The sequence below is a fragment of the Gavia stellata genome, chromosome 13, assembly GCF_030936135.1.
Source record: "Gavia stellata isolate bGavSte3 chromosome 13, bGavSte3.hap2, whole genome shotgun sequence".
NCBI classification, from domain to species: Eukaryota; Metazoa; Chordata; class Aves; order Gaviiformes; family Gaviidae; genus Gavia; species Gavia stellata.
Window position 1 is genome coordinate 21,382,379 of NC_082606.1, and position 18,196 is coordinate 21,400,574.

Consider the following 18,196-nt stretch of genomic DNA (forward strand, 5'->3'; position numbering starts at 1 on the left):
GGGCGGGGCGGGGCCGGGCGGCGGCTCCTCCCGGCCGCCAGGGGGCGCTGCGGCGCGGGCGGCGGTGCGTCCAGGCGGCAGACATGGCGCAGCCGCCCCCCTTCGCCGGGCGCTTCCCGCCGCCGCCGTTCCGGGCCTTCCCGCCGCCGGCGGGGCCCTTCCCGCCCCCCGCCGCGCCCTTCCCCGGCCCCGCCGCCCGCCCGGGGCCCTTCGCGGTGGCGGCAGCGGCGGCGCCTCCGCCCTTCCTCCTGCCGCCGCTGCCGCCGCCGGCCGGGCCTGAGGGCGACGCGGGGCCGCGCTTCCCGCCGGGCGGCGGCCCCTACTTCCCGGCGGCTCCTCCGTTCCCGCCGCGGCCGGTGACCGAGGAGGAGGCGGCGGCGGCGCAGCGGCAGCAGGACGAACTGTGGCTGTCGCAGTTCCTGGGCCGGCGCCGGGCCGCCCCCCCGCCGCCGCCGCCGCCCGCCGCCGCCAGCCCCAGCAGCGCCCGGGAGCTGGCGGCGGAGGCCCTGGGGCTGGTGGCGCGGCTGGCCGCGCTCTGCCGGGCCCTGCGGCGGCGGGAGGCCGAGGGGGACGAGGCGGGCTGGGCCCAGGCGCGGGAGGAGGCGGAGGCGGCGCGGCGGCAGCTGCGGGAGGTCGTGCGGCCGCTGAGGGAGCCCGGCTACCGGGAGGCGCTGCGGAGGAAGGCCGAGAGGGCGAGGAAGAGGAGGCTGCGCCTGCAGCGGAGGAAGCAAGAAGCCAAGGCAGCCAAGGAGGAGGAGGCGGCCCGGGCCGCCGAGCGGGAGGCCAAGATCGACCAGTGGAGAGCCAAGTGCATCCAGGAGGTGGAGGAGAAGAACCGGGTACGGCCCCGAGCGGCCCCCTCTGCCTCCCCCGGCTGCAGTGCGGCCTCCCGGGGACTCCTCCGCGTCCCCCTGGGGCCCAGGGCGGCGTGGCGGAGCCGGGGGAGACCTGCTGGTGACGGGCTCATGGCGGGCTGTGCCTGCCCGGCACCTGCCTTTGGCCCCGTGCTTCACCCACCTGGGTGCCGCGTGGGTTCGGCTTGCTTGGAGACACGCTGTTTCCGAGGCCTGCAGCCCCGCTTCTCCCTTAAAAGCCTTGGTGGGCATCTCAGCTTTGCCACGCTGATGTCCTAGGCCTTGGTAGTTGGGGTTTAAGTGGTTCCTGAACTCTTGGTTGCATGTGGAGGTCTTCCTGTCTGGTCCCAAGCTGTCAGCCTGCCTCCCGCTGCTCACGGCTACCCTACAGTGGTTTCAGTAACCGTAAGCCTTGCCTGCTGGCTTCGTGCTTGTAAAGCTTGTTTGCAAGCTTTTTGGTCTCACCGGGAAGTAAAACAGCTCCAAAGCAAAAAAAACCCTTAGATTAGTCTTGCTGGGAAGTGCTGTAGGCACCTTTGTGTTGGCCAAAGAGCTACCCTTCTGCTGGTGCGGGGTCTGCTGCTGGGGTGGTACAGAGCAGCCGTTGGGAAAGGTTTTGTGCTCAGACTGTGGCTTGTTAACGGTCTTTAATTCCCGAGCTGTAGAATCAGGATGGTTTATGTTTGTTGTTAATGTTTTTCCTAACTTTCTATAGTTAAAGGTTATAGTTAAAGGCTTTATGAATTCATTAACCATTTGGCCCAAATTTATGAGTTGCTCAGCATTCTGTTTTTGTTTCCTGAAGTCTATGGTGTTTTAGCTTTTGCATAAAAAGGCCAGGTTGGATGGCTGGCTTAACTTGCTATGGCTGTGTTACTAGGAAGTTGTTCTGATCTCCAGTGCTTCGCCAATCTTTTTAGAAGTACCGTTTCATTCTTGTCTACCTGGGATTTTTCACACGTCGTGTCTGTTTTTTTTCTTTCTTTCATAGGAACGAGAACTTAAGGCTGCTGCAGACAGCGTCTTGTCTGAAGTACGGAAGAAACAAGCAGACACAAAGAGGATGGTGGACATCCTGCGCGCGTTAGAAAAGCTTCGGAAACTGAGAAAAGAGGCCGCTGGCAGGAAAGGTTAATTACGAGATTTTTACCAAACTTTTTTAATTGCACACACAGGAAATAAGATGATGTCCGTGCCCTGTGCTGACGAGCAAGGTGCAGCTTGAAAAAGCTCTTTCTTTGTTAGTAATTTTAGTTACATTGTTAAGCAAGAATAGCTATAAAATGCTGAATGCAGTGGTTGTGTTCCTCCGTTTCCAAGCTCTTCCTTGATAGAAGAATTATTCCAGTAAGATAGTTGTTAGCAAGGTTAAGCTCATGTTCCTCTGAGATTTTGCTGCGTCCTCTCTCAAGTCTGATAACAGAGCCCCTTCTGAATTTGAAAATTTAAAATTAATTCTCTTTCTGTTTAGGTGTTTGTCCACCCCCCTCAGCAGACGAAGCATTTGAAACTCAGGTGGAGAGTCTCAAAACGTTGCTCAAAAATCGCACAGAGCTGTATGAAGCTGAGGAGAGAGCATTAAGAGTGATGTTGGAGGGAGAACAGGAGGAGGAAAGGAAGCGAGAAATGGAAAAGAAACAGAAGAAGGAAAGGGAAAAACTACTACAGCAGAAACTGGAAATTGATTCCAAGCTGTTTGGGGATCCAGGTAAATTCTGCCTGCCATACTCAACAGTCTTTTTCCACGCCACACCCCCATCTCGTAGACACTGGCTTTAAAGTGCAGGCACAAAAATAATTGAGAAAGAAATCATCCACTGGAGTAATTTATGCCCTGAGGAAAAGATGGGATAAACGTAGTGTGCTGTTAACACATGTGAAGTGAGAAGAACTGTTTAGCTCTTCAGCATAGAGTGTAGTCTCAAGCCGATTTCATAATGTTTTGCAAGAAGAGGTTGTAGATTAAGCTGAAGTGAGAATAAACAGAATAGACTGAAGACTTCCAGCACCCAACAGATGCTTTAGTCTGGTGATTTGCTAAGTGCGACTCGGGTAATCTGTGAAGATTCAGTGTCCGTATGTTCCCCTTGTTTAGAGGGTGGAGGCAGGAAAAGTTTTGCTGGTCTTGACTTGCTTCTGACAGCTCTGTTAAGGATGAGGAGACGTGCAAAACATGGAAATAGCCCTTAATACCTTATATAGGGAAGTGATTTCAAGTTATAGCCGGGGAGCAGCAAAATGAGTTGGCAAATTTGGGGCTTCTAAGCCTTACTAGAATCAAAGGTCTTTCTGGTTTATTGAACGATTTCTATGTTTGTGTTTTAACAGATGAATTTCCTCTAGCCCATCTATTGCAGCCCTTCAGAGAATATTACTTACAAGCTGAGCATTCTGTAGCAGCTCTAATCCAGATCAGGTAAAAACAAACAAAGTCTTTATTTTATTATCAGAGATGACAAGTGTTGTTTGTTGAGATTGTAAAATTACGGTCCCTTTTGGTTCATTAACTTCCAAATATGGTTATGCAATGAATTGTCCTCTTTTTTTTCAGCTAAGGATCAAGCTTCTCGCTTGATAGAGTTGTATCCAACAGATGCCCATGTGAGGCAGAGTGCGCTTCCATGCATAACCATTCCGTTCAACAGAATAGTGCATGCCATTTTCACGTTTGTGTTTTGAAAAACAAGTTTCAGAGCATGATTTGTTAGTGTTTTGTGTATTGATCAGTATGGAAAAATGCCTGTCTGGGTATATTATAAATCTTATTACCAAACTCGTACCAGCTCTCCTCTCAAACAACGCTTTCTCTATTAAAGGCACGAATGGGATCAGTACTTGGTGCCAGCTGATCACCCTGAAGGAAGCTGCATCCCTCCAGGATGGGTTCTTCCGAGTCTCCCCACAAATGACACTTGGGCCACGGCTGTCAGATAATTCAGTAATAAAGTATTTTGACGTTTGAGGAATGTTTTGTTATAATTGCCTGTGTAAATATGAGAGGGTCTGAAGAGGAAGTCTCATCCTCTGTTTCAGCAGCCAGGTACTGGAATGTCTTGAAGAAAAAGGTGTAAGAACTGGTTTTGCTGTCTGACTCTGGAGGGAAATATCTGAGCAAGCCCAGAGCTGCTAGGCCTCTTGTGGTATGGAATTACATTCCTGCTGCGAGTTTTTGTTAAGAAATCTCACTCTTAATAAAGAAACATTGCTGACGAGGTTATTTGTGCCAGTATTAACATCTTATCATCCTAGTTTGGTGGCTTTTATCTTCATAAGCCTAAATCCAGATGATGAAATCTCCAGAAATAAAGAAGTTTAAAAAAAAAAAAGAGACATCATTAGTAGACATGTTTTTCTTCTTAAATGAAGCATGTCAAGCATCAATGTCAAAATAGTTCCTGTCATTTTCTGTGTAGAAACGAACCTATTACAAGTTTAAACAAATTCTGAAGTACAAACAAGACAGGGTTTTTCAAGGTTGATTAAAGCAGCTGTTGACATTTTACTTTTGTGGACTAAAACTGGTACAACACGGAAAAAATGCCCAGTTGTGGTCAAATAGGTCAGACAGCCGTGTGAATATATATAAATTTGATGAATAAGCCTGCTGGGGGAAAAAAAAAAAAACCCAATAAAATCTGAAGTCTAACCTAATGTAATTGGTTTTGCCTATATAGCTTTTTTTGTAAAGGGACAGATCATGTATATAATAGTTGAGTACAAAACGCAGCTCTATTTTGTAAGTTGTTTTTTGTACAGAATAAATAGAGAAAAATGGATTTTTTTTTTTGTTTGAAGCGTTTTTACTCCGAGGGAGACATTTGTTTTAGTACTTGGCATCGAATATGACTCCGATGTGGAGAGAATTGCTGGCAGAAGGTCTGTGTGAAGGAACTTCTCCCTCCTACAGGGTGATGGAGGTGTCTGATTTCAAAGCCTTCCATGTTCTGCACAGTTTTGCTTGAAACAGCGACGGGCCATACAGGTTTGGGGCTTTGCTGGTCTACACAGATTGTCGTGGCATCTTTCCAGAGCTGCAGTCGTTATTTTTCCTTAGCCTTGATGTGTGGGAGTGGATTTAATCTCTCCCAATTCCTTACCTTTTTGCATCATGACATGGTGTAATTCACGGAGGAGGCAACATGTGATTGCCTAAATTCAGCACTTGGGCCTTATATGTGATGTTAATGGTTTCTTGCCTGAAGCTCTGCATTGATTTCTGTTGGTAAGAGCACACAAACTAGTAATTTTGGATGGAGTTAGAATTAATCTGGGTGCAGAAGTTCGCAGTTCTTGCTCATGTGTGTATCGCCTACCTGTAGCACCCCAAAACACAGATGACCGTGGAGTCCTCTGGAGGCAGCGGTTCTGGTTTGTGTGTCCGCACACCCTCCCCTCCCTGCTGTCACTTCCAGCATCTCATAACTCCAAGACCTGTGGCTGGGCCAGATCCTGGGGAGTCTTACCCGATGAAAAAGCGAAAGTTCAAATAGCATAAAAACCATTACAGAAACAACGCTTTCAGTTCAGGAATCTTAGTGATGGGAGGATGCTCTGCTTAAATAGTTAGGCTCCTTATCCCATCAGCATGTCTGATGGGACAGGCTAACCGCTTAAGCTATGATAATCTTCATCAAAGTCAGATGCCTGTCTGACACTGCAAGAATTTAAAGAACTGAGCAGCAGATAAGCAGGCAGCATAGAAGAACCCTGTTCTCCCTGCCCTGCGGGAAGAGCTCCATGATTTCGTCTGACGGTAAGGATAACTTCGTATTGTTAATAAAAATAGGACTCGAAAATGCCAGCGGATGGTGTACGTTCAGGTATATTTCAATCCCTCGACCTTTCTGTGGTTTGTTCTACATACTGGCTCTTGTCTAATGACGTCTGCATTAAAATGTTTTATGTTTTTAGTGAGGAAGATGTTGAAGGCACAGATGGAAGAGGAATGTTTAAAATCTTAACTCATAAAATGCATGGAGACAGGGTATTAATTCTTAAAAAAAGCCTTGTGTATTCAGATTTACGATTCAAATTTGTCTGAGTATAGCATTTCCTACTATTTTTAAGTTTTAAAAAATCACTATAGCCCAGAAGAAAAGAGGGGTTGGCTATGAGTTTCCGAGACTCATTTGCATCCTATTCCTTCCCTGGTCCCACTGCAGTTCAGGTTTCTCTAAGGCACATCCTCTTCCTGACAGGAATTTGTTCGTTTGCCAGCCTCTATCTTTGATGTGAAAGCGGGCCGGGCTGGCGTGAAGCAGATGAGGTCAGAACCCTTGTAGGAGTTGCTTTCTGGTGTAAGTTGGTGTTTACGACTGACCGTCTTTTATTCTTGCTTAGTAGCGTTTTCGTTGTCATCGCTCCTCACCCCAATGTAGGAGTTTTTTTTTTTCTAAATAGTGGTTTTGGGAATTAACACTTGTGGAGCCTTTCTCAGAGCACAGTATTTATGCAGTGGAATACAGTGAGATGCGGTACTGTAATCTCTCCCTATTTTCTTTGTCGTGGCTTCAGACACATTCACTACCCGTCTCCATCCCTTAAAGTGGCATTTAAAACCAAGTAAAGCCGTTTTAGGCGATGGACGCCGAGATACTCTTCTCCTTCGCACCTTTGTGCCGCACAGCTTTTGGGAAGAGCCTATTTACAGTGTAAGCTGCAAGGAGGATCCGTCCCTCTTGCAGGCAGGGGCTGCACGGCCACGCAGAGGAGTTGGAGAAAGCTGGGGGAAGGCGGCTTCGCGCACAGATGTTTTCACGCGTTCTCTTTGTCAGTGCTGACGTGGATTGGAACGTAGGCTGAGCCCTCTTAGGCTGGGGCGCAGATGGCCTGGCTCCGTGCAGGCTCCCAACACGTTGCGTGTGTCGCGTGTTAGCGGCAGCACACGTGTGGGAGCCGCAAAGCTGGTTAGGGGCTCTGCTGCGCCACCGCCCCGGGTATTAAAGGGCTCCTGCCGTAAGCAGGCGAGCGACAACTCTTTTGTAATTCCAATAGGACTGAGTTGCACCGAGCGACTGTGCATGTTGCTCTTTTTTTGTGGTCTGGAAACAGTTTGTTAGTCCTTTGCTAACATAAGAAACTACCTTGAATGCCGTTTCCCATTATAGACCCTTATTTTTGCATTAAACAGGCAGCTTTTCCTTCCTCGTATACATTCATCTGCTTATTTTCTTTTTGTGGAGTGTTTATCCTCATTGTCACAGAAGCCATTTCTTTTTAAAGGAAAAAAAAAATTGGTAAAAGCACTTCAGGATGTCACACCAAATATTTACTCTCTGTGTCCTGAGAACGGCTGCTGCTTCGGGATGAGCAGGCACAGGCTGCAGGTACCAGAGCTCAGTGGAAGACCGACCTCAGCTCTTGCCAGCTGACAATACGTAAAGGAAATTATTTTGCACGCTGTTGTCGCTGGGAAGCTGAGCACTCGCGGCTTCATGCAGCAAGTAGTGGCTTTTTACTAAATTGAGGCATTTATACAGAGCCGATGGCTACGCTACTGCAGTAATATTTTCCATGCCACCATTCCCAGTCCATCAGAAATTTTTCTCTCCCCTGCTATTCCTGATCTAAAAAACATCACCGCGCTTAAAATGACTCGATGGTTCTTAAAAGCTAATCTGGCCTTAAAATGGCTTGTTCGACATCCCTCTAACACCGAAGCTTGCCTGATGCACCAGCCTCCTTGTTTGGCTCTGGGTAAGCTGCTGTGGTGCTGGAGGGGATGCCCTCGCCCCAGCTCCCCCGGGCTGCTCCGTGTGATGGCTTAGCAGCGTGTGGCCGCGTGCGTTTAGCAGCGCGTGGCCGCATGCGTGAGCTCCGTGACCACGGGTGCTCTCAGGTCATGCAGAGAGAGGAGACCTGCGAGGTGTCCTCCTTGGCTGCGGTTTCTTGCTCTGTATCTGGAAAAAGTGCTGTGTCTTTCCCCGGCTTGGGAAAAGGAGGGTGCGATGGGCAGCAGCGGGAGAGGGAGAGGCAGGAGGAGGGATGGAAGGCAGTGGGGCCTGCATGGAGGTGGAAGCAGAGGAGAAAAACGCTCAGGATCTCTGCCAAATGAAGCTGTAAGCTTGGTCAGGTCCTGCTGGCTCAAGCTCAGAACAGCAAAGGTTAGTTCAGACAAATCTTCCTGGTACCAGTAATTAAGATTTTGCAAATCTGGGCATTGCACACAGCAGTTTTTGCTCGGCTGGCAGCGTCTCTAAGGGACGTGTTCCTTTTACCAGCGTCACTTGAAACAGCTCATCTTTCTCTCCTTCCACCCAAATTAAAACGAGCTACTCCTGCCTTTGACAGTTTTCTTTCATCCCTTCCTCCGGCAGCAAGAAATCAGGCAGCGGCGATGAGCTACCTGGATGAAGTTCCCTTCCGCATGGCCAGGAGCCTCGACGGGGACCCAGGGGGAGAAAACACTTCAATCACCGCCCCGGCCATCGACCTCCCCGACTGCGCCGACATCCTCATGAGCACCATGGTGAGTCGCCTCTGCTTGCGTCGCGCCCGGATTCGCTTCTGGGGAGATGCTCAAAGGGGGATGCTCAAAGGGATGTCAGTGGTGTTTGCCTTGTGAAAGAAGGAAAAGGAAACCTCTCCTCCTAACTGATCTCCTCTTAATTGGCTGGTTTGCAGGAGTGGGAGGAGGTGAGGACGATTTGTGGTGGGTGGGAGTGAGGAAGGGGTAGGTTTGGGGTTGGTTTTTTTTAATCCCATCTAAGTAGGAGGGTTGGGTCTTTCTGGGATAGGAGGACAAACTTCAGGATCTGTTCTGGGATTGTTTTCTAGTCTGGAATCATCACTGTCTCATTTATTAATAGTATTTATTAAATATTCATTAATAAATCTAACTATACCTGCAGTTAGATCTAACACTACCTGTGCTGGCAACATATGTATAGATTATATATATAATATCCTGTGGCAATTTGTGATCTTCCACATTGCTCAGTCCTAAACTGCTTTTGAATCTACACCTATTGCTGTAACAGCTCTGTCACCAATTTTTAACCCCGGCACAGCGATTCGAAGGAGCTCTCTGTGCTCTGGAAGCGGGTAGGAAGCCTTTCCCCGAGCAATTGCACTGAAGGCATGGGGTCAGCTCTCCGGGCTCACGGGTAGTGGTAGCACAGCTCCAGTTGAAGACGATTTCAGAAATACTTTGCATGTTTAGCCTTAAGTAGGCTCACCCGTAGATGGGGTCAGTGCACTTCACGGGGGAAAGGCGATCTGGGTGATCCCAAACAGCCCCTGCTCGCTCCTGGAGATGGGTGAACCAGCAGTAAACCCCACATCTGGCTTTTCCCTAGCTCAGCCTTGTTCATCCCTCCTCCCAAAAATGACACATCCCAAATCCGCAGGATGTGTTTAACATGAAAAGTCACCGTTTTGTTCATTTTAAGCGATTTCTCCAAAGGAAGTTTTAATGCACGCATTTTTTGCCGCCTGTGTAAAGGCAGGTGATGGTCTGCATCCCCGTGGACCAGCTGAGGTGGTCCGCCACCCCGTTCTATCCCAGGAAACCCCCAGCCCTGGGTTCCTCCCTGGATGGGGACGCGTTGGTGCTCCCCGCCGAGGCTGAGCGATTGTGCTGGTGGTCCGGGCTGATCCTTCTGGAGGCACGTGGTGGTGTTTTCCTTGGGGAGGCTGGTTTGGGTCCACAGCTGCCGAGTGGCAGGGAGCAGTAAAAACAGCATTCCTGGGCTGTGAATGTACTTGCCTGCCCGTCCTGAGGAGACCTTGTTTGGAGAGCTCTGGGACGGGCAAGGCTTGTTTGTTCCAGGAAAACCCTCAGCTTTCGGTCTGAAACAGGCTTATATTTTAAGCCGAACTACGTGGAAATGACGACTCTGTTCTGGGACTGGCCGAGCCCCTGGCGCCGCCGGAGACTCCCACGGCCGGTCCTGCCTCTGCCCAAGGTGGCATCTCCCCCCTTGGTGGCTCCTGAGCCACCGTGCCCGCGGTGGCTCTGCCAGGTGCCACTAACGAGGACTGCAAACGAGCTCTGCCACCATCCTGGGGCAGCCCGTAGCCCGGGGCTGGACGCGGTGCCTCTCCACAGCTGCCTGAAATCGGGACGCCTGTATCTCCTGTCTGCACCCGCTCCCCTTCCACAGCAGCCAAAGTGACACAAAACCACCTCTGAGCATAAAACACCTATCAAAAGAATTGTAGATACAACTCAAAATAGTAATAGCTTTGTAGCCAGATTTTTTTCAAGTACAAATTTGGGGATTCCCTATAGGGATGAGGCTGGCACTGCCCAATCCTACAGCCTTAGTGCCCGCAGCCAGCCCTGATGCTCGGGGAAATAGGAGCCAATATGGGAAGGATGCAGCTCTTACAGTGCCCTCGTGAAGCACGTGGTTTGCTCCGTGCCGCACGGTCTGCTTTCAGATGCCCTCACCAGCTGCTTCTCGCTCTTCCGCAGCACGACTTCTCGCTGGAAAGAAAAGTGCTTTACTGGGTGGAGGTGGCCTCTCAGCAGCAAACCTCCCGGCATCGGGTCACCTCCGAAGTCGTCCCCACGGCTCCGCCGTGCTGGTTGTTGCTGGTGGACTCCGCCGACAGCTACGGGGGGAGAGCGCGGGACGGGGCGATGCGGCGCAGTGTCAGCCTCAGCGCTGCCGACGGCAGCTACGGGCACGCCAAGGGCAGAGGCGCCTTGTCCGACACCGAGAGCGAGACCTGGCACTCGGAGGAGGACGAGTACTCAGAGGATGACGAGTACTCCTCGACCTCCTGGGAAGAGAACGACAAGGATGAAAAGGTTTCCAGGAGGAGAAACGCTGGGAGAGGTGTGCCTCCACGTCCCAGCTTTTACCAGACCCGACCAAAGACATCACCCGGCTTGCTGGAGCCTTCGCCGGAGAAAAGCGGCCACGACCCAGCCAGCCCGGACACAAGGAAGCAGAGGAGATCCATGGTGATATTTAACAACATGAAGAACGAGCTGGAGGCGGCCAGGAGGAAGCTGGCTGCTTTCATGAATCCTTTGAACAGAGCCGCCACGGAGAACGGAGGGGTCCCGCTGCCACGGCCGCTCTCCCAGCGACCCCGCGCCAGTCGCAGCGTCAAGTATGGGCCAGGCCCGGACGTGTCCCAGCTGGGGACCTTGGTGCCGGCTCCTCCGGCCGCGGCCACGCCGATCCCCCCGATCAAACGGCATAAGCCCACGGTGCCGGTGAGGTGTTTTCTTCTGGTAGTCCTTTGTTTGGTGCTGAGACGGGAGGGGGGTGGAGGGCGTCGAATCGGTCCCATTTGCTGGGGTCTGGCCAGCAAAATGGAACTGAAATGGGGCTTTGGGAACACTAAACCCATGAGAAATTGCTGACAAGTTTTCATAAGTGGAGGAAGGGGTTTTTTTTGCCAGGGTTTAAAGGCAAGCTTTCTGGGAGGATGTTTACTTGCTCTGTCCTAACCAAAACATCTCTGTTTTTCCTGACAAGCAAGGCATCTTATTTGATTTTCAGCTGAAACACTTAAAAAAACAAGTGACATAAGTTTTTTTCCTTCTTTCCCTTCCATTTTCCCCTCTAACAGATATAAACGGGGTTTATGGGGAAATGCCCCGTACAGCCATCACAGCTACTCCTCCTGGCAGCCCCAGAAGAGAAGCCGGGGCTTGAACAGAGACAAAACCAGGCTGTTTCTGCGTCCCCTCTGCCCTGGGTCTCCGTCATTACCTGTCCCCATGCTCACTGCTCTCCTTCACCCTGTTTTATAGGTGGAAAAGGCCACTTCCCCTGACTCCTCTTGCAATATTGGCATCCTGCTCTGTGGCAATGGCTGTCTGTCTTTTCTTAAAAGTAGGAAACTTTAGATTTCATAGTCCTACTAGAAATACAAATCGCCTAATGACAGAGGCAGTGATGAGAAGTGGTGGAGTAAACATTGCTTTCCGTCACCTTAAATTTGTTTTTTTAAGAAATCGCATCTCATCCAGCTACTTGAGAGATGAATTAGTGAAAACCCACAATTAGAACCATCGGACACATGAAAGGCTGGATTATTTATATGTAGTTGCATTAGATGTAGGGTAATTAAGGAAAGATTAAATGCCCCTGTGTATTTATACGCTAAACAGCTGTTGCAACTAATTACTAATCCATCGCCCACCCTGCTCCGCTGCTGTTACAAATGGATCATGCCAAATACTAAAGCCTCATACTCAGGCGAGCGTTTTTACGTGCAAGGTCATTTCTGGAGATGGCTCTGTAACAGAAACCTAAATACATCTGATAAACATCACGGGCATAAACGGGGCGTCAGGGGAGCATCCTCCTGCCCGGGCTGCTGCATCGCCTGCCCGTGGGCAGCGCTGCCTCTCGCTTGGCCGGTCAGGGACAAGCATGGCATTTATCGCTGAGATGTGACCGGGATTCCCAGGGAAAGGAAGCTGCTTTTGCTCGCTTTGCCCCATGAACCCTCCTGAGCGCTCTTTTCTCTGATCTGTATCTATAGCAGAGCCTGGATTTAATTAAGTCCGGTCTCCTTTGATGCCCAAGGGGATTTGTTCTGTGTATGGGAATTTTCCTCTTCTGGAGAGAGCAAGGTAGGTGCCGGTGTTTGAAAGCATTGCTTCAGCCTGCATCGTTTAACATCGTTTCACATCGTTTCATGAGCTGGAGCAAGAACATCTGCTGTTTTTTCTTGCAGTCCCTCAGCCCCTACGCCTGCCTCCCCCCTGCCTCCACGCCTGCGCGACCGCTTGGTTCCCACAGATCCCAGCCGGATTCGGCGGCTGACCTGCTCTCGGCGCTAAGCCAAGAGGAGCGAGACCTCATCGAGCCCGTTATAGCCTTGGGCTACCCCACCCGCAAAGCCATCCTCACCCTCCAGAAGACTGGAAGGCAAAGCTTAAGTCAGGTTGGTGGAGCTGGCACGGTGCTGCCGAAGGCTTTTGGTAAAGAAAAACTTGATTTTCATGGAGAAAGGGATGGCTGTCTTGCTTGGGGCAGACTGCTGATGGCCTTGAGTTTCCCACTTTGGTATCAGTTGACAGGGTTTTCCATGAGATCACGCGTCTGCACTTTTGCTGTAATAAAATAGCAGTGAGTCGCCCTCAGCTTTTCAGCAAGTAATAATGGCCGGGTAACGTTATCTGTTCAATCTGTCGTGTGGAGCATGGTGTCCTTTTGAAGTACAAATCTTGCCCCCATATATGGAAACTTTTTGCACATCATTTTTTCCCAGCTGTTAGATTCGTGTGGTTATTTTCATGGCTCATCCTGTCAGAGCGGGACTGTACGAATAGCTTGGAGATTTGTCTGGGCTCTCTCCAAAACACAAGCTCCCCGCGTTGGAGCAACCAGGGACTCCACGCAAGCATTGCGGCTGGGTCCCAGAGCTCTTTTCCTGAGGAACCCTCTAAAATAACCTGGAATTTATTGAAAATGATTAACATACAACCTCTTCCTACCCCTGGTATCTGAGTACATCACAGCCCGCTGTGCTGTATCCTCACTCCCGAGGTCTCTGCTTGCCCAGATGAACCCCCCGTGGTCCAGGTGGGCTCGGGGCATCCGTGCCGTGAGGGATGTTGCCAGCTCTGAACCCTCTGGCTTGGCAAGCTTGGGGCTGGACCTGCCCATCCCGGCGGAGGATTTACTAGGGCTAAATTATCCAAGTAGCTCTTGTGGAGAGAGAAGGGGCTTGATTACAGCTTAGCAAGAGGGATGTCCGCCGGGCTGTCATGCCAGGGAGCAGGAGCAGACCCCGGGCAGAGGTGTGAGCAGGCACGGCACCGAGCAGCCGCTGTCAGGTGCCGGTCTCCTTCCCGTTCCCTGGGGAGCTGCCTGTGCTGCGTGGGCCAGCTCTTACCCGTCTGGTCGGCACACGAAGCTGCTCTGCGGCTGAGTCATCCCGCAGCTTCTGGCTCCCTCCTGAGTCACCCCTGGACGGACCAACCTCCCCAGACCCTCGCTGGTGTTTCAGGGGAGCGTCGCTGCAAGCCGAGGTGGGAAGGGAAGCTTTATTTCTTCAGTTCACGAAGGTTTCATCTAGGCAGAGGGAGATGGGCAGAGCCCAGCCCATGTTCTCTGCACAGAGCCGTGCAAGGGTGTGTTGTAGCTACTGCTGGCTTCAATTTGAAGGAGCAGCGCATCTTATTAAGGATGGAAATGGGTACAGTCTGCTCCTTTCTGTGTAAAGGCACAGACTCCCATCCTCTTGGAGAGGTGATTAATGCACCAAAATACAAAGTCTGCCTTATATCCTGTGTTTTCTTCACCAGCAGTTCCCGTCTTTCCCATTTGTGACCAACGCAGCCAAGATGAAACGTAAGGTGTAGCCCTTTGCGCGTCTTTTACAAGTACAAAACTACCGAATAAGGCTAAACCTTCCTGGAAAATATGTTTCAACTGAAGTTAAAAACAAGAGCTGTGGGCGCTTTTCATTGCTTGCTGGAGTCACGCAGGGTTTCAGCGTGTGACGATGACAGCTTCAGCCGTGAAGATTGATTGTAGCACCAGATGGTAGCCAAAAATTGCTCAATTTCTTTGCAGTGTCAAGCCAAGCTGGCAGAGCCCACCCTGGTGGAGAAGGCAAGTCTGCTGCCTTAAGGAGGTGATGCCTTCTCAATTTTGGTGGAAGAGCCTCTCTAAAAGGCTCAAGCAGGGTTAGTTGCCCCAACGCGCCAGAGGTTCATCATCTAGGATGTCATGGCCAAGGGCTAAACCAAAAGTGGATCATTGCGTTTTGATCAATAACCACTGATCAATCAAAAGTGCATCGTTGATCCATGGAGCTCTCAATGTACGTGTGAGCTAAGACAGACGGCTGCAGCCGGTCAGCATCCATCTCCCCACATGGCCATAAGCACGGGGTTCAGAGCAGGGCGTTCACCATGGGACACAGCCCACTGCCCCAGCCACCTCCTGGCATGGATGGGGAACCTCTTCCTACGGACTGTTGGACTCTTGTAAAATCAATTATACAGCAAAATATATGCTCTGATGTGCTTCTGCAGCGTGCTCCTGCCCCTTTCCTCCTCCACAAGAACTTGCTGTCTTCCCTCAAGCAATGACCTAGATCTTCAGCGCTTCCTACGAGCCTTGCATCAGCTGTCCCCGCTGCCTGTGGCTCCCTGAGCCTCTCCGATGCTTGTAGAAGTTGTGCCCTTGGTGGCAGCGTTTGCAGCAGTGAGCTGAGCAGGGCTGTCTGCCGTGGTGCTGGCTGGGGGCTCCCCGTCCCCCCGGAGAGGCTCTGTCCCTGGAGGCTCAGCACCATCCCTGGCTTGAACCCTGCTGCAAGTCTGGGGAGATGTTTACACTGTTCCTCCACAATGAAATCATCGTTTGGGTCTTTGGTGGTGTTTGCTCGTGGTTTTTTCTGTGCTGGCAGCATATAGTCCATGATCCAGGTGGGTCGGTGAAATGGTTGGTGGTAAGGTCTTGCTCTTTTTAAGCAGTCAGTTGTTGGAGCACCTGAAGTGGGAACCTCACGGGGATGAGCCTTTCTGATGGGACTTGGCCAAATTAGTACGGGGACGTGGAAGATAAAAACCCACCGGAGGGGGGATTTCCTTTACGTCACGGCACATGCTTGTCTTTGATGTGAAAAGCTACACATAACGTCAAGTAGCAACAAGCGAGGGAAGGGATAAATCAGCAGATCTGACCTACCAGAGCCTGGAGGTCTCTTCCCTGACGAGCAGTTTGTGATGAGGTTGTTGGGTTGGCCGTGTGTGGGATAAAGCCGAGCTCTCCAGGGGTGCCTGCGCTGGAGGAACTTCATGTCTAAGTGTGATAAGGAGCCTCCTTGAGAGCTACAAGGGGAAAATGAGTTTCAGGACCATGGTGGCAACTCCTCTTCCCCCAGTAGCAGGGCTGGTACCAGACCAAACAGGTGAACAGGTCATCGTATTCAAAAGCCTGGTTTTGTTTAGTCTTGAGGCTATATATTTCATTTTTTTAATGATAAAAACCACTGAGTTGACAATGGTATCGATTTCACGCTGGGCTTCAACAGCACATCAGGCTGCCAGGACTGGCCGTGTTCTGCTGTGAGCACGGCGAGCGGCTGTCCCTGCCGCGGCAGGGCAAGAAACTACAGCAATGATCTGGGGTTTTTAGTTAGTAAGGTAATGAGGAAAATAAAACCAGGTTATGAAAGACAATGACCAATGACTAACTCATTTTTGAGTTAATAAGCTGCTCCTTAAGGCTGACATTTCTTAAAATCCTTAATCTGCTGTTTCACAGATCTAGATCAACTCAACGGTTGAGGGACTTTTTTGGGTTTTTCAAATGTTTTATGGTCTTTTACTGAATCCTTCTCCTTGGCTACGGTGGTGCTGGGGAGGGTGGCGGTCTGTGCGCTGGTGGATCTGGGGAGGTATGAATCAGCTTTTCCTTGGATGAAGACGACACAGCTTTGGGGAGACCCATGGGATGTTTTTATTCCCCCTGCTATTGTATAGCTCATTTATTATTGTCTGTCCCCTATGTTTTTGGACAGTGAATGATTCTCTTGGTATTTAAAAGATACTGCTGGGAATATTGCTGTCAGCACTCCAAGAACAACGAGGAAAGCCAAAAATAACTGTTTACTTTCAGTAATGACAGCACACGGGTCTCCCCTGGGGTGGGTTTTGTGCTCGGACCCTGGAGCGAACCCGCTGGCGCCCAAACTCCGGCGCATCCAAGGGTTGCCAGGTTAGCTGAGGGTAGACATCTCACTGGGACAGGCTCTGCTTCACCCCCCAGCCTGGAGGTCATCGCTTTGTATCTCAGATGGTTCAGATGTTTGGTTTGCTCCTCGTCCTCCCTCCGCCTTGTTCCCGTTCCCACCCTGGGAGAGCAGGGGCGGGCTGAGACGTTGTCTTCTCGCGGTGGGAGTCCTGCTGACGGACAGACCGCCCTGGCCGAGCATCAGATGGGAGCCGGCAGGACGGCGGTGTCCCAGGTCCTCCCCATGGGTCTGTCCCTGCGAGGTGGCAAGGTGGGCTCCTAAATGCACTCGCTCCCCGTGTCTGAGAGGTTGGATTAACCCCGGTTGTCTTCTTCTGCAGTTCCTGAGCTACCTCAGTGCCTGTGACCGGCTGCTGAAGCAGGGCTACGAGGAAGGGCAGGTGGAGGAGGCCATGGAAATGTTCCAGTACTCGGAGAAAAAGGTCAGAGCGGGGTGACACAGCCCGGCCCTTTGTGCTGCGTCCTCCAGGCTCACTTTTCCAGCGGGCTGCATGCTCCCCTCTGCCTCCGCCACCCCTCGCGCAGCCTCCCGGCAGGTCCGACCCATTGCCCTGCAAGCAGTGAGCCCACACTCACGGCAGACCCCTGGGGCAGCGTCACCGTAAGGACCCCCCGGGGAAGGACACCTGCTCCATCGCTCTTCTCCATCCATCCTCTCACCCTGCCATGCAAACACGATGCTCGCTCAGCCCCTGCACGGGGAATCCCCCGCCCCGAGCCCACCAGCACCCGTGCTCGCTACCCCGGCTCCCCCTTTGCATTCGCCCCCCAGGGAGAAGAACCGTGGTGGCACGCTGGCTGTTGGTCCCCATCACCAGTCTCCTCCTGGGGGTAATAAAGAGCCGGGGTGGGAGAAAAGCTGCTTGAAATTGGGGCTGACGGTGTTTGACGTGATGCCGACGGCACATGGGATTGCCGGCTCACCGCTCGTTAGGGCTGTGGCAGCGGGAGGGTGCCCGGGTCTCGGTGTCAGGCAGGGGGTTATTTATTGAGGACACGGCTCCGGGAGACACTGTGGTGCTGGGGCCCAGCCTGAGCAAGGGGGGACGCAGGACAAATTAATTCCAGCTTGCACTCGCTGCCTTTCCCCAGTCTCTTTAGGCAAACACTTGCATGGACTTCATATTCAACTTTATAAGGAATAAGTGAAGCTAGAGGCTGGCTTTATTAAATATTTCTTATTTAAAACGTTGATGTAAAGGCACGCTTTTAAATGCTAGCAGTGGTATGTGTGCCCTTGCTCCGCTGTGTGCCCTTCGGCGGTAATACAACCCGGCCAGGTCGTCTGGCTGCAGCCTCGTCACCCAACACTCTCCGCTGCAACTCTCCGCTAAATCCATCCTTAAAAGCCCATGATAACATCGCTCCTTTCTCTTCCTTCTTCCTCCAGGCAGCTGAATTCTTGCATTTGTTAGCTCAGTTTAACGATATGGGGTTCCAGCAAAATGAAATCAAAGAAGTTCTTTTGCTTTGTGGGAATCAGAGGGAGAAGGCGCTGGAAGAGCTCGTGATGAAAACCCAGTGAGCCGCATCCTGGACCCCAGTCACAGCTTCCCCTCTCCAGACCGGACCACCGAAGGACTCGGGCGGGTCAGCACGCGCTTACCCTTCTGCTGCTCCATCCCCACCCCGAGCAGCACGGCTCATCGGGCACAAACCTTC

At 51.5% G+C, this 18,196-nt stretch overlaps 2 protein-coding genes across 2 annotated transcripts; both read left to right on the forward strand.

The window, feature by feature from the left end:
- The first annotated feature begins 83 nt into the window (after positions 1-83).
- PDCD7 (programmed cell death 7) lies at positions 84-4,468 on the forward strand. The gene is made up of 5 exons (XM_059824063.1): positions 84-839; positions 1,846-1,984; positions 2,326-2,562; positions 3,183-3,270; positions 3,671-4,468. Exons 1-5 carry the CDS (start codon positions 84-86, stop codon positions 3,786-3,788), a joined length of 1,338 nt encoding a protein of 445 aa, XP_059680046.1. The 3' UTR covers positions 3,789-4,468.
- A 3,704-nt stretch (positions 4,469-8,172) lies between these two features.
- UBAP1L (ubiquitin associated protein 1 like) lies at positions 8,173-18,059 on the forward strand. Its single transcript, XM_059824174.1, has 5 exons — positions 8,173-8,322; positions 10,273-11,025; positions 12,501-12,710; positions 16,855-16,956; positions 17,925-18,059. The coding sequence occupies exons 1-5, from the start codon at positions 8,191-8,193 to the stop codon at positions 18,057-18,059; spliced, it is 1,332 nt and encodes a 443-aa protein (XP_059680157.1). The 5' UTR covers positions 8,173-8,190.
- The last annotated feature ends 137 nt before the right edge of the window (positions 18,060-18,196 follow it).

Excerpts from the sequence above, each read along its gene's own strand:
- UBAP1L (XM_059824174.1), top strand. The coding sequence starts at position 8,191 with ATGAGCTACCTGGATGAAGTTCCCTTCCGCATGGCCAGGAGCCTCGAC. Across the intron at positions 8,323-10,272 it reads ACATCCTCATGAGCACCATG|CACGACTTCTCGCTGGAAAG; the intron begins GTGAGTCGCCTC and ends GCTCTTCCGCAG. Across the intron at positions 12,711-16,854 it reads GAAGGCAAAGCTTAAGTCAG|TTCCTGAGCTACCTCAGTGC; the intron begins GTTGGTGGAGCT and ends CTTCTTCTGCAG.
- PDCD7 (XM_059824063.1), top strand. The coding sequence starts at position 84 with ATGGCGCAGCCGCCCCCCTTCGCCGGGCGCTTCCCGCCGCCGCCGTTC. Across the intron at positions 840-1,845 it reads AGGTGGAGGAGAAGAACCGG|GAACGAGAACTTAAGGCTGC; the intron begins GTACGGCCCCGA and ends TTTCTTTCATAG. Across the intron at positions 2,563-3,182 it reads CAAGCTGTTTGGGGATCCAG|ATGAATTTCCTCTAGCCCAT; the intron begins GTAAATTCTGCC and ends GTGTTTTAACAG.